The sequence below is a fragment of the Pholis gunnellus genome (genome assembly GCF_910591455.1).
Source record: "Pholis gunnellus genome assembly, chromosome: 12".
Classification (NCBI taxonomy): domain Eukaryota; kingdom Metazoa; phylum Chordata; class Actinopteri; order Perciformes; family Pholidae; genus Pholis; species Pholis gunnellus.
The window spans coordinates 8,588,074-8,601,585 of NC_136539.1; the positions used below are offsets into that span (position 1 = coordinate 8,588,074).

General features: G+C 47.3%; 1 protein-coding gene across 1 annotated transcript; it reads left to right on the forward strand.

Moving 5' to 3' along the window:
* The first annotated feature begins 12 nt into the window (after positions 1 to 12).
* On the forward strand, positions 13 to 13,334 carry mcm3ap (minichromosome maintenance complex component 3 associated protein). The gene is made up of 28 exons (XM_079170529.1): positions 13 to 1,933; positions 2,364 to 2,599; positions 2,903 to 2,984; positions 3,165 to 3,303; positions 3,414 to 3,607; positions 3,840 to 3,979; positions 4,243 to 4,440; positions 4,663 to 4,931; positions 5,112 to 5,274; positions 5,914 to 6,071; positions 6,217 to 6,440; positions 6,604 to 6,851; positions 7,780 to 7,880; positions 8,085 to 8,216; positions 8,464 to 8,577; positions 8,730 to 8,882; positions 9,268 to 9,465; positions 9,555 to 9,623; positions 9,718 to 9,852; positions 9,982 to 10,135; positions 10,514 to 10,778; positions 11,014 to 11,111; positions 11,225 to 11,615; positions 11,751 to 12,035; positions 12,146 to 12,275; positions 12,408 to 12,593; positions 12,750 to 12,885; positions 13,079 to 13,334. Exons 1-28 carry the CDS (start codon positions 385 to 387, stop codon positions 13,244 to 13,246), a joined length of 6,315 nt encoding a protein of 2,104 aa, XP_079026655.1. The 5' UTR covers positions 13 to 384; the 3' UTR covers positions 13,247 to 13,334.
* Positions 13,335 to 13,512: the final 178 nt, after the last annotated feature.

The window sequence follows — 13,512 nt, forward strand, 5'->3', positions numbered from 1 at the left end:
CGTTTGAGCTGCGAAAAAGAAAATATATCAACATAGCAAACACAAACTGTGAAAGGTGAGATTTTTGTCGTATCATCATTGCAGCATTTCTTAGTATTTGTGTTGTTGTGTCAGTACAACCATTTTAAGGGCAACGGAACTAACGTTGCTACGCAAACTTCAACAATGTTTGTGTTGTTAGCTCGTGCTAGCGGCCGACCCATTCATGTTTATTCGTTGCTGTCTTCATAATGTTTTGTTGACTTTTACGTGATATGGTGTTACACTGAAAAACTGGAGAAACGGAATCGGTGTTGCTTAAATGAAATTATTACATTTTAATGTTTAAATATTAAATGTTCAACAAATAACTAAGGATACTAAACATCCGCTAATATTTGCGCCATGAATCCCTCCAATCCGTTTGGCAGTCCGCAAAGTGGAGCTTTCCAAGCCCCAAGCAACGCTATGAAGCCTGGTTTGTTCCAGTCCTTTGGACAGCAAAGTTCTAGCAATCAGCCCCAACCTGTGGGCTTTTTTCCACCATCGGCGTTTGGACAGCCACCCGTCTTAAATCAGCCCTCGCCTCATGCAAATACCATCTTTGGACAGAACCCTGCCTTTGGACAGTCGTCTACACAGCCCCCCTCACTGCCTACCATAAGCCAGGCTCCAGCATTTGGACAGCCATCGTTAGGAATGAGTAGCTCAGGCTTTGGTAGTAGCACCACACCAGCTTTTGGACAGAGTAGTGAACCGAACCAAAGTTCAGTATTTGGCCAGACCCCTTCATTTGGGCAGCCGTCAGCCTTTGGACAGGCTCCAGGTTTTAGCCAGCAGGCCCCGGGATTTGTCAAACCACCACCAGGGTTTGGCCAGCAGCCCTCTGGGTTTGGAACTTCCCAGATGGCTCCTGGCTCTGCCGCCGCTTTGGGGCAGCCTCAGCCACTGGGTTTTGTACAGTCTGTGTTTGGACAGCCGTCATCTACCAGCGCCGCCACCACCACCGGTGTGTTTGGCACAGCTCCGAGCGCGACCCAGAGCAGAGGCTTCGGAACGTCCAATTACAGTTTCAAGCCAGTCAATGAGGCGCTGTTCAAACCCATCTTCAGTGCCAGCCCCGAGCCCGCTAACACTCAAACTACTTCAATGTCCAGCTCACCTTTTGGCAGCAGTGGGTCCCAGACGAGCGCCAGCATCATGAGTAGCAGCGGCACCGCCGCCACTGGCTTCTCTCTGTCGGGGGCTACCTCCGGCCAGCTGGGCTTCAGCTTCTCTCAGCCGGCTGCAGCCCCCTCTATCTCTGCTCAAACCAATACACTAACAACTGGCAATAGCAGCACTCCTTCAAACACACTGCAGTTCACCTTTTCCCAGCCAGCAGCCCCCTCCAGCTCCAGCACCAAGGGATCTACTGCTGAGCCCACCACCCCGTCGTCTTTCAGCTTCTCAACCAATGCCCTCCAGCCTCAGACAAAGACCCTTTTTGGAGGACCCAACGTTGGTCCTCCCCCAGCTTATGGTGACATCAAAGCCAGAGCAGAGACTAGCACAGAAGAGAAAGGGAGCAATCCTGAGGGCCTAGGAGAGACGAGTGTATTTGCACGACTCGGTAAAGGCATCAAGCGAAAGGAGGATCCAACGGTCCCCAGTGCTGTCCCAGAGAAGCCTACCCCAGCAGATGAGGAGGAGGAGGATGTTCCAGCAGAATCGGATTCACCAAGACATCCTTCAAAGAGGCCCCTAATGAGGTCTCGCGCCCCACCAGTAGGCTTGTTTGGTAGAGCGTTAAGTGGTCTTCGTAGAGAGGCCACAAAGGAGCCTGAGCAGCAAGCACCGAAGTGGGAGGAAACGGAGAAGGAAGACGTTCGATCTCAGGGGGATGACGTACCTCCTGCACCACCCACAGCGCAACCACTGACCAGGGCTGTGCTGGAAAAAGCTGAAGAGTCAGGTGAGACATACAAATAATGCATACGGTGTGTTACCTGCATTTTGTATCACGGTGTGTATGAATTTCTGAAATCTATCAGCACTATAAAAGGTAACTCTGTGTGATTAAAAATCAATCTTAAATTACTCTTATATTTTGAATTTTTATTTTATATTTTTCACCACATTTTTTACTAGTTGCAGACCTGTTTGAACTCTTACAACTTGTTTTATAATTAGTAGGAGTAATAATCTGGGATATTTATGGAAAAAACATAAAACTCATTGTTTAAACAGATTCTGTGATAATCTCAACAGTGTTTGGTTTTGAGGAAACACAGACAGAAATCTTCATCCTGCTGAATTTCAAGTACACATCGTCAATGAAGTCAAAGAGTGGCGTGCGTTATCAGAATATGCTCATCCTGTTGTCGGCCTATAACCCTCTCTAGCCTCGGCCTCGGACCTCGGCCTCACCACCCCTGTGAGACGTGGTGTACGCAGGACGAGCTCGGAGAGCCTGAGTGGCATGCCTGCCTCCGACTGCACCGTCATCCAGTGCAGGAATGTGCCCCGCGCCCTCAACAGGAAGGACGTGATCGAGAAGCACTTCGGTCGTTTCGGCAAAGTCAGTCGGGTCTTCTGCCGGCCTGCCAAGAACCTGGTCATAGTGCACTTTGATGACCATGTGAGTTAACTCTATGCTACTTACTCCGGGGAACGCAAGTTCACCATACTCTGATAACCATGCTCCAAGCACTGGTCCCCTAGGAGCTTTGTTTTTTCAGGTCACTCCATTCACTACAGTACATTTTTCTTCTTTACTCATAGTGTGTTCTTTGTGGCCAGAGTGGAGCTTTGATTTTATTCCAAGTTGTTTGGACTTCTTTTTCTATTTCTGAGCTCGGTCCGTTAACCCCAACCGTTAGCTAGCTTAGCGTGATGTATATTTTTCTCATTTTAAGTCCGTCACTGTTTGACTCTCTTTCAGGCGTCAGCGGCAAAGGCGAAGAAGAAAGGAAAACAACTAAATAGACACGAGCTCCTTCTCTTGTGGCAGAAGAAGAAGCACAGTAAGTATATTACCGTGAAGGTTGAATTAATATAGAAATAATTGCTTGCACCCAACAGGCACAGTTCTGCTGTATTGATATGACCGTTTTAGAAAAGCAAATGTGACTATAAATCAGGACTTTGTGTTAATTTCATATTTTCTTTGCAGTGAGTCAATGTATTGCTTGTTTGTGCATTAGGTCCAGATGACAAAGGGAGCAGATCTGCAGCAGGAAATGAGGAGGCCGAGAGAGAAAGTCATGAGGACACAGAGTCCAAGTCTGCTTCCTCACCACTCAGAAAACCTGCACTCAGAAGTTTGATGAGCTTCAGCCGCAGGTACACTTATGCACTTGCATCTGCCTGGACCCTTGCCTGCCCTAAAAATAGCTGAAAACGTTACTGTGGTGCTGTGACTGTCTTTCGCGTGTGTCTTTTTCATTTGTTAGTTCTCCGGTAAAGAAGTCGTCATTGGCCAAGTCTCTGCAGTTTGACACCGAACCCCAGAGAGAGAGCCGCTCGGAGGCCCAGAGCTCGGAGCGCCCGGTCCCCTCCTCCCTCCTCCACCTCGTCGGCCAGACCTCCGAGACCGCCGAGGACAAGTTCCGCCTCCTGGAGCAGAGAGACAAGATCCTGCGTCAAGGTATAGCCACCGCTCTCACACCAATCTACTGCAGCCATTAAAGGGATGGTTTGGATGTTCTGAGTTGAGGTCGTATGAGGTACAGCGCTACTGTAGAGTAATACCCCGACTATGGACAAGTATGGTACTATGGACCTCATACAACCCCACTTCAGAACATCTAAGCTATCCCTTTTAACACGGCTAAAAACACGAGAGACATTCTAACCGAGTGCTTAATCTGTCCCCGCAGGTCGGCCCAAGAGGACGGACCTGGACCTGTCCAAGGTGTTTGTGGGGACGTGTCCCGACATGTGTCCAGAGAAGGAGCGGTACATGAGGGAAACGAGGAAACAGCTGAGCGTTTTCGAGGTCTTCCCAGACAGTGAAATGGTAACGTCCTTTAATTAATGCCAATTAGTTCCACATTCAGCAGAATATAGGCCTGTTCTCTGGTATTCTTAGGTTTTATTATTTACGTTTATTGTTTATTTTCATCCATTGGCATAATAATACATTGATGGAATAAGTAGGTACGCTCCAGGCATATTGTGTATATAGAATGAAAAATAATGTTTCTCCAAGTACATCAAAGACAGGAGGGAGGGACTCTATAGACAAAATAAATGAAACTGTAACCTGCTGTCCCCGACTAGGTGGATCACTCGGCTGCCATCAAGGAATACAGCCGCTCATCAGCGGACCAGGAAGAGCCCCTGCCCCACGAGTTGCGCCCCCTGCCTGTGCTCAGCATGACCATGGACTATCTGGTGACTCAGATCATGGACCAGGGCCATGACAACTACCGGGACTGGTATGACTTTGTCTGGAACAGGACCCGCGCCATCCGCAAGGTAACGGCCCTCTTCCTATGTCTTATTACTTATTATTATTTTATTTGTGTAAACATCTGTTTTTTGTGGGAAGCTTGGCTGAGTGGTGCAGTGACAACCAACTACCTGAACTCTGAATACTTCCCATCCCATTTTCTGGGCCCCAGTGGTGACTTTTGTAGAAGGGGAGGAGCTAACAAGTTATGACACATGTACTGATTTCTTCCTCTGCCACACCCACAGGACATCACCCAGCAGCACCTGTGCTGCCCTCACACGGTGTCGCTGATTGAGAAGTGCACGCGCTTCCACGTGCACTGCGGCCACCACCTCTGCGAGGAGCATATGTCGGCTTTCGACGCCAAGATCAACAACGAGAACATGACGAAGTGCCTGCAGAGCCTCAAAGAAATGTACCAGGACCTGGCCATGCGTCACGTGTACTGCCCCATGGAGGCGGAGTTTCGCCAGTACAACGTGCTGCTGAAACTCAACGACGGCGACATCCTACGGTCAGTCCACGGCAACGCAAATGATTAGATATATTGGTGGACTGTAATTGGCACATTTTAAATTATTTTCTACGTCTTCGACTTCATGTTTTGGGGCTTGGTTTGTTTGCATTCGCTGCATTTTGTGCCTCACCTCACCCTATACGCTAAAGAGATACTTGCTCACCCATGTCCACGCAGTGAAGTTCAGCAATTCCGCGACGAGGTGCGTAATTCCCCCGAGGTGAAGTTGGCCGTGCAGGCGTTCGCTGCAGTCAACAGCAACAACTTTGTGCGCTTCTTCAAGCTGGTCAAAGGAGCCTCCTACCTCGCCAGCTGCCTCCTACACAGATACTTCAATCAGGTCAGAACCACTTTCCTGCATTCATTCATTCAAACTGAGACAACCGTGAACTTGTCAAGAGAGTTTTCACTCATCTGGATATGCTCTATGAGAAAATAAATGAGCATAGAAAAATCAACTTCCGCCATGTTTTGGGGAATAAAATGTTATAAATCAGGCTTTGAATGATAAATGGACAAACCCCTCTGTAAAAACATTCAGAGTATAGAAAGGTATGGAACTGGAACGTTTGGTGTATGTAAGTGCTGCTGAAGTGGGGATTTCTGGAGAAAAAAAATAACTATTACACAACAGGTGAATAGGGTGCAAAGAGATCATAGATATCACCATGAAATGTTCCCAGTTGATTACATACATTATATGCAATATGCAAATGAGGCATTATCTAATACTAACCTCTGAGGAATTCAGGGAAAATCTAAAGATACAAACAGACGAACGTAGTCAAATTAACTTCTAAATGTGTATTTGGATGTTTTGTTTCCAGACTTGTTCTGGTAGCAAAAGAGCACAAACTGTAAATATCACACAGGGGCGTAACAGAAGATTGTGTTGTTTATTATTTCTGTTCTTTCAAATTTGTGTGTGTGTGTGTGTGTGTGTGTGTGTGTGTGTGTGTGTGTATATATATGCATACAGGTCAGAGCTAAAGCCTTGAATATCTTGAACATAGCCCTCACCGTGGGTCCAAGATCGACTCCGTTCCCAGTCGAGGACATAGTTCGGATGTTAATGTTCCGCAACACCGAAGAGGCTTCTGACTTCATCCAGCAGTACGGCCTCAATGTCAACGATGGGTGAGTGTCTACCGGTGGTCTGATGGATGTTTGAGCCGTCAAATCAGTCACTGGTAGTGATAAACTTACCGTTAACCATATCCACCTCACATTATAGCTTATGTCCAACAGAAATATTAATATGTTTAGTTAATATTGTCCACAGTGTGGTAGAGCTGAGCCGGATAGCCTATCAGGAGCCAGATCTGCCTCTGTCCCAGAAGAAGTCCGAGGTCATCCTCGCAAAGAAAGCCGTGTTGATCGGAGAGGTGGTGAATGGAGGCGCCCTCCCCAACCCTCTGCAGCACACCCCTGTCTGCAGCTTTGACTCCCAGAACAGGTACCGCGGTGAAGGCCCTCTGGCTGAGCCCACGCCGAGCCAATTTAAAGGTAAGTGCTCCTTTTCTTCATTTCTCATCTTACCGTGCAGCATTGTCTGTATGCAGAGCTGGGAAAAAATGTGTCGGATCATGTACCTAGTTACTCTTCAACTTCACTGAAAATAAGTATATCAGTCTCATGAATACTGTTTTTTCTTTTTTTAATGCCTCAGCTATCGCTGCCAAGGTGGAAGTTAAGGCACCACCCGGCATTGATTTGCTGTCACAGGTCGTTCCAGACATGCCCGCTGCGTTCGGGTTGCCTCCCGCTGTTACTGACGAGACGGGAGAGCGCAGCGATCGGTACGACCGCTCGGCCCACCCAGCAGACGCCCAGCAGCTGTTCCAGCCGATACCTCAACCGCAGCCCGTCAAACCGCCGTCGCCTCTGCCCAAACCTCAGCCGGCGTACAGCAATGAGGTGGGCAAGATCTCTCCGCTCTTTATCTCAGACAGCATAAGATGGCCCGCCTGGTGTCTTGTAAATTTCGGTGATGGAGAAACCGTGTTGGGGGGGAAACTAAGTACATTAACTAGGTACACGAGGCTCCTGATCTTTAGTATTTCATTTTCATTCTTCTTTATACTTGCTTGTCAGAGAGGAGTAGAAGTATAAACCCGTTACTCCACCACATTTTTCTGACACCTGTAGTTACTTTGCAGACCAACTTACTCATGAATGCATCTGCAATAATCATCCAACAGTTAAACATATTATGAAACTCTAAAAAACAGCCTTTCTAAAGACATTTTGCTGACTTGTAATCAGGGTATTGTTACTCGTTGGCTCTGAATACTTCTTTCACCACTGTGTAGGAATGTGTCTTTATTCTAAGCTGTTTTAAATGACCGTATCTGCCTGTGAAACCTGAACATCTATCGCTTACCCAGTGTTTTAGCCACCAAATGCCAATTGCAATACGTATTTTAAGGTTGAGTCTGAAATCAAAATATCATAAGAGTGGAAAGTATTCATCGCTTTGTCATAGACAGAACATTTTTTTCAATTTCTTTGCAAAAATGCCAAACATTCCCTGTATCCAGCTTCTCAATTGATGGGATATGCGTCTCTTCTTTGTTTTGCATGATTGTAAAATTAATATTTTGGTGTTGGACTAACAAAACAAGCAATCTGAAGATGGCACCGTGTACTTAAGCATTGGGCATTTTAAACTATTATATGACATTTCACAGACCAAACAATTAATAGAGAAAATAATTGTTGGATAATGATAATTTGCAGCCTTAAATGTAATCCAAAAATATACCTAAAAAGAGCTGAGTCTGTATTACTGTAGTATGTGTAAGACAGTAACTGTACTGTTGTTGTAACCCCCCCCCCTCTGCAGGACATCATGGCTGTACTAGACTGTGTGATTGAGGAGGTGGTTGGAGCAGCAGTGAGGGAGGTAGCAGATGCTGGTGCCGGCTATGCCACAACAGCTCTTGCGTAAGTCCAATCGATTTTATCCATCCAGCTGTTCTGCACCAGCTTTGCTTGTGCACGTTTTTAACCACGTGTTGCCTTTTACTTCACTTCTTTACAGTTATCATTAATTATTTTGATTACAGTGCGAAGATGCCGTGGAGATTTCTTCTCTTCTATTTATTGATATGACTTAACTTCCTGTGCTGTTGCCTTCTGGTTCTGCAGGGAGAGCGGTGTGCAGGTGGAGTCGCTGGTGAGTGAGGTGTTGGGACAGATGCTTCAAGAGGTGTCCTCCAGCGAGATCAAGATGGAACAGCAGCGTGTCGCCGACGAGGAACGCAAGCTCGACGAAGCCAGGTTCGTTAAGGGCAGCCTGTTGATTTAAAGCGCACTGTGTTTTATCAGTACACTGTTATCAAAGAGAGCAGCATCTCCTACTCTGTAAAGTGAAAGAAAAGAAAATCAAAGGTGCAAAAAATTGCCATTTTTCTACAGCACCAATCATTTTGATCCCTGTATCCTGCTAATTTCTAGCGACTATCAAAGTAGCTTTATTGGCCACAGCTCACCCTCCATTTCCTTTTCCATGTCTGTCCGGCGCCAGGAGGAGGCAGGAGCACGAGGTCTTCCTGGTTCAGTTAAGCTTCTCTCTCTGCAAAGACCTCATCTACGAAGTTCTAGATGACACCATCAAGGAGACCGCCACCTCTGAGATCCAGTAAGGCTTTAAAAGTCAACCGAATTCCAATGTGGTCTGATGTGAAGTTACACGATAACCAAGACAACTTAGAATGACAATAAGGTGCTAGCATTAAGGAGGAATATCATGAACTTCAATGTCTTCAACAATCCCCCCCCCTCATTTTTCAGACAGGCGGTGAAAGAGAAAGCAAACCGAGTAGCTAAATGCACCGAGCAGGTCTGTACCAGTCTAGTTGAGGAGACTTTGACTGCAGACATTGCTCTGTTGGTTGAAGACCTCCTTGAAGCTGAGCTGCAACGCATCCACAAGTATATCAAAAGGTAAGAAGCTGAGAAATATGCAGACCTTCATGTAAAACTAGCAGCAAAAACGCATTTGTGACGCCGAAAAGAAAGGCTCACCTAAAAATAATCAATATCAGTTTAAGTGCAGGCTACATTTAGCCTTTGGTGAATCCAAACTCACCCTTTTTAAAACACCATAGTCACACAATAACACAAAAAATCAACCAACCAGCTTGGCGGTAGACCAGCAACTCCTGTGTTCTGCAGGACTGTTTTTGTACTGTGGCTTTGAAGAGCGCGTAGATGGATGCAACAACTTCAGTTCGCACTTTAACTGATAGTGATTTTTTTCTTTTCTTTTTTTCGTTCACGTGTTGATTTATCTTTTTTTCGTCTTTTCTTCTCTCATCCGTACCACCAGGTGGCGCGATGTGGTAGCGGTACGTCGGCAGCTGAAGCGACAGATGAGAGGCTTCCCTGCCGCTCCTTGCTGTGTGGACCCTCGATTCAAACTGAAGGCTCTGGCTCCCAGCGCCCCCGCACGGCCCTGCATGGCAGATCTGGCCCGTGGTCTGGTCAACCTGGGAAACGCCGGCATCCTGGCCCTCTCCAGCACCAGGTATGTCCTTCTCCAAGTACAGTTGTTTTCCCACTCGTGTCTTAAGAATATGTATATATGTATTTTTTACTTCTTCTTTTTTTGTTAAGATCGTTGAAAATGAGAGAAGAAGCAATCCACCAGATGAGAGTCCACTACTACTATCAGCAGCTGCTCGAGTAAGTCATGCGTATGTTTATTCAGACACGTTGGTCCACGTCGCAAAGCAGCATTTGACCTCTTTTTTTAATTTGTTTTTGCCGTTTCTCTCAGTGAGAGAGTGTGGGAGCCGCTCGACCTGCCGGCACTGGTGACAGAAAATATCCCCAACCCGCCTGACCGAATATTCTGGAAAGCTGTTCTCCTCCTGCCGAGCGACCACGAGAGTGTAGCCAGCGTGGCAGACGGGTGAGCAGCAGCTCTTCAATATGACGAAAAAAATCACCGACAGTAACGGCAGTGGTGACGGGTAGATTTTTGATTACCTTTTTTAAGGTTTAATTGATTTTCTTCTCTCGTCTGTCTGTCTGTCCTCAGGATCTTGTCAGACTGGCTGGAGGTGAAGCTCGGTGGCGGCAAAGGGTCAGAGGTCAGGGAGGAGCAGCCAGATGGCGCACTGCAGACCCTCTGTGTCACCAACACACTCCGGGACGAAGGACAACGCACCTTCAAAGTCCACATCAGCATCAAGGTAGACTGCAGCTTACACTGACAACAAACAAAGAGATCAGCAAGTCTGCTCATTGGACTGGATTTATTCTCATTTATACATTATTCGGTGCTTGAGGAAAGTCCTTCCACAACAGCTTTTATATTGACCTGTCGTTGACAGAATAAAAGTCATGTTTAGATGTTGTTAAATGCTAATAGGTGGCTTTAAAGAGACAGAGATCTCAGCTGATGAGTACCACTGACTTTGCCTATCTGTATATTGGGGCTTATTATTAACCTACGTTGGCGTTGAGACATTTCTTTGTACTCTATATCATTTAGCGAGATAAAAAAAGATACTGTGTGGTCTGTGTAACATGGGGTTTTCTGACCAGTCTTCTCGCCGGTGTCCCCCCAGGCGTCCCGAGGCCCTCTTACCGAAGACGGCCTGTCCAAAACGGAGGAGTGCCGTGAGCTCCAGGGGACCGGGGCTCTGATTATGTTGCTTCCCGCCATGCCCATCACCGAGGCCGGGCACGACGAGCAGGATTTAGCTCTGCTGTCGGCCCTGCTTCAGCTCAAACAGCTACAGCAGGCCAGCGCCTGGCACAGCCCGCTGCCGCTGGCCATTCTGGTGCCAGGGCCCGAGTGTGGCAGCGGTGATGCACAGAAACTCGAAGAAGGTCAGTAATAACACGGATAATGAGATATCATTTAGGGATTGCCCCGATTCGGTACAAACACGTACTGGGATATTCAAATAGCCATTAATGAAATTAAGGTGATTGCATTTTCTGCAGTAGTTTATGAATTTGTATTGTATGTCAGGCAGTAGTGAAGTAACAGTCGCTGAATTAATCTTGACAAAATGTGTTAAACGCTGAAATATTCCCCTCATGGCGCCTCCTTGTCCCTCAGCCCTGATGCTGCACACACTGGTCCAGGAGGGCCTGATATCGGAGTACACCTTCTTCTTCATACCAGAGACCACAAGTGACCTACAGGGATCCAAGCAGGTATTACACATACACTCTTTTTTTTAATTTAATGATCTTCACTTTCTGGGATTCCCAAGTCTTCTACATCTTCTCCCCCCCCCCTCCTCCTCTGTCCTGTTGTGTGTCTCTAGCTGAGCCAGGCTACCCGCTGGCTGCTGGCCCGTGCTCCACCGCCCTTCCCGCTCTCCTGTCAGACCCTGGTGCAGCTCGTAGAGGCCAGTTTGAGTCGTGAATTCAGCCCCCGAGTTCACGCTCACCGCCAGGAGCGGGTCGCTGCCCGTCTTCCCTCGCAGGACCCTGTGCCGGTCATCCAGCTGTACAACGGCGTGTTGGCTCACATCGCTGACAAAGTGTCGTCCCAGGATCTCAGCAGACTCTCGTGGCCGCCAGGAGAGTTCTGCTTGCATAACACCCGTGACTTTGTCCCTCATCTGGATTGGAACTCTGCACAGCACCTGGACTGGTTGCGCAAAGTCATCCTCAGCCTGCAGCTGCCACAGTGGGAGCAACTATCTGCTACAGGTCAGTGACTGAGATATTAATTTAGCTTTTTTATTACAGCAGATTTTCTATTAATGCAAGTACAAAAGAGAGATGTGAACGAGATCAATAATGCATGTGTTATACATCCTTTATTATCCCCCCCTTTCTCTCTAGACTCGTGGTCTGCGCTCTGCTCCTCCATCTTTTGTTACGCTGCTCAGATCCCGGTCTCGCAGCGCAGTCAGCCTCTCCTAATGTCGCGGCTGGAAAACCTTCTGGAATGGGTCAGGCTCAAGGGCCACCGTACCCAAACCCCGGCATCCAAGCTAGCCACGAGCAACTGGGACGACGGGGATGCGTGTCCAGCCTGCAGTCAGATTCCTTGGGACGACGTGCTGGTGATTTGCATAGACCACAAACTGAAAGACTGGCGGATCCCCGGACCACCTGTCTGTGAAGGTGAGGACATTCTCCGTGGAACGTTATTTTACTGTCATTTAGAATTAAACCCAATGCCCATGTTCTATGACTGACGGTTTGTAATTATTTGTTTGTTTTTGTTGTTTTAGATGCCGTGACAGATGACGGGGAGATCCTGGTTTACCTCCCCACAGAGTCATTAAAGGGTTTCCAGCCACCTGAAGAATGGACCCAGGCCATCAGACAAACCCACCGAGAGAAGCAGCAAGAGACGGAAGGGTAAGAAAGTACAAAAAGACGTAAAAAAAAGTCATCAGTCTTTTAGATGTTAACATTAAAACTGCTGAAAAGAAAACATGTACAAGTCACAATCACAGTACTCCTCTGCTCTCTCCTTGACTCCGTCCTCAGTGCGGATGCTGCTGCTTGTGCCACGCCCGGCACTCTGTCCCTCAGACAGAGGTTGTTCAACAGTCTGGCCGAGCCTCTCGAGGCCCCGACAGCCCCGCTGGACATCACGCACACTCCCACAGCACAAGAGCTCCTGGCCCACAAAGTCCTCAAGAGCTTGGAGGAGGAGAAGGCTGAAAGCAAAAGGTACGGCGACAGCACCGCTGTTGAAAGTTTTCATTGCATCCAGAAGTTCTGCTTTAATAAGAATATGCCATTTTGAAGGACGAGGTGTGTGCGAAGAAAAAAAAATACCTTATCCACAATATTTAAGTCATGTCTAATTCCCACTACTGTCCACAGGAGCATGGAGCAGCTTCAGCGTTGGCAGGATGGTGACCCCTTGGTCCACTTGTCCACACCGCTTTTCATTCCATCCTCAACTCTGTTGTCGATGCACACAACCATAACGCATGCGCCCACAGCTGCTGTCACACAGGTAGGACAAGTCCCCTCATGTCACACAGTGATCCCGAGTTATGTCCTTTTTCAAACAGCCATTCTTGGTGTTAGGAATATTGTTGCCGTCTTAGATGATAGTGTCTTACGTGTGGCTGCAAATGATAAGAGATTCGTCAACAAAATGTTCCAAACATTGCAATCACGAATCATGCATTGTTTTGACTTTCCAGGAGCCAAAGCCTGATGATCTGTCGGACAAAGCAGACCGCCCTCAAACCATGCCTGTGTCTATGGCGTGGCGGCTCAAGGAACTCGAGCGACAGATTTTGGCGAGCCGTGAGGAAGAATTGGCCTGCAGACTGAAGCTGAGTGGTCTGCTGAGCATTGTTGATGATTGATGAACTGTTGGCGGAAAATCACAACTGCCGCTATGCAAATAAGTACTAAAAAAAAGGGAGAAAAAAAAAAAAAGCTTCTGCCTGGGACGAGAGACTGACTTTTTATTTGCTGAGCTCATGGCAGAGTTTACTATGTTGTTTGTGCAGTGTCTATCATATTGGTTTTTGCATAAACCTGACCCTTAAAGTGTGTTAAAATCTCTGGGAAGGCTGCTCTTCTTCTTGTCGGTCTTTAACACACATTTATGTACTAAGATTGTATTTGT

Coding starts and splice junctions, on each gene's coding strand:
- mcm3ap (XM_079170529.1), top strand. CDS start 385: ATGAATCCCTCCAATCCGTTTGGCAGTCCGCAAAGTGGAGCTTTCCAA. Junction 1,934..2,363: donor GGAAAAAGCTGAAGAGTCAG/GTGAGACATACA, acceptor AACCCTCTCTAG/CCTCGGCCTCGGACCTCGGC. Junction 3,980..4,242: donor TCTTCCCAGACAGTGAAATG/GTAACGTCCTTT, acceptor GTCCCCGACTAG/GTGGATCACTCGGCTGCCAT.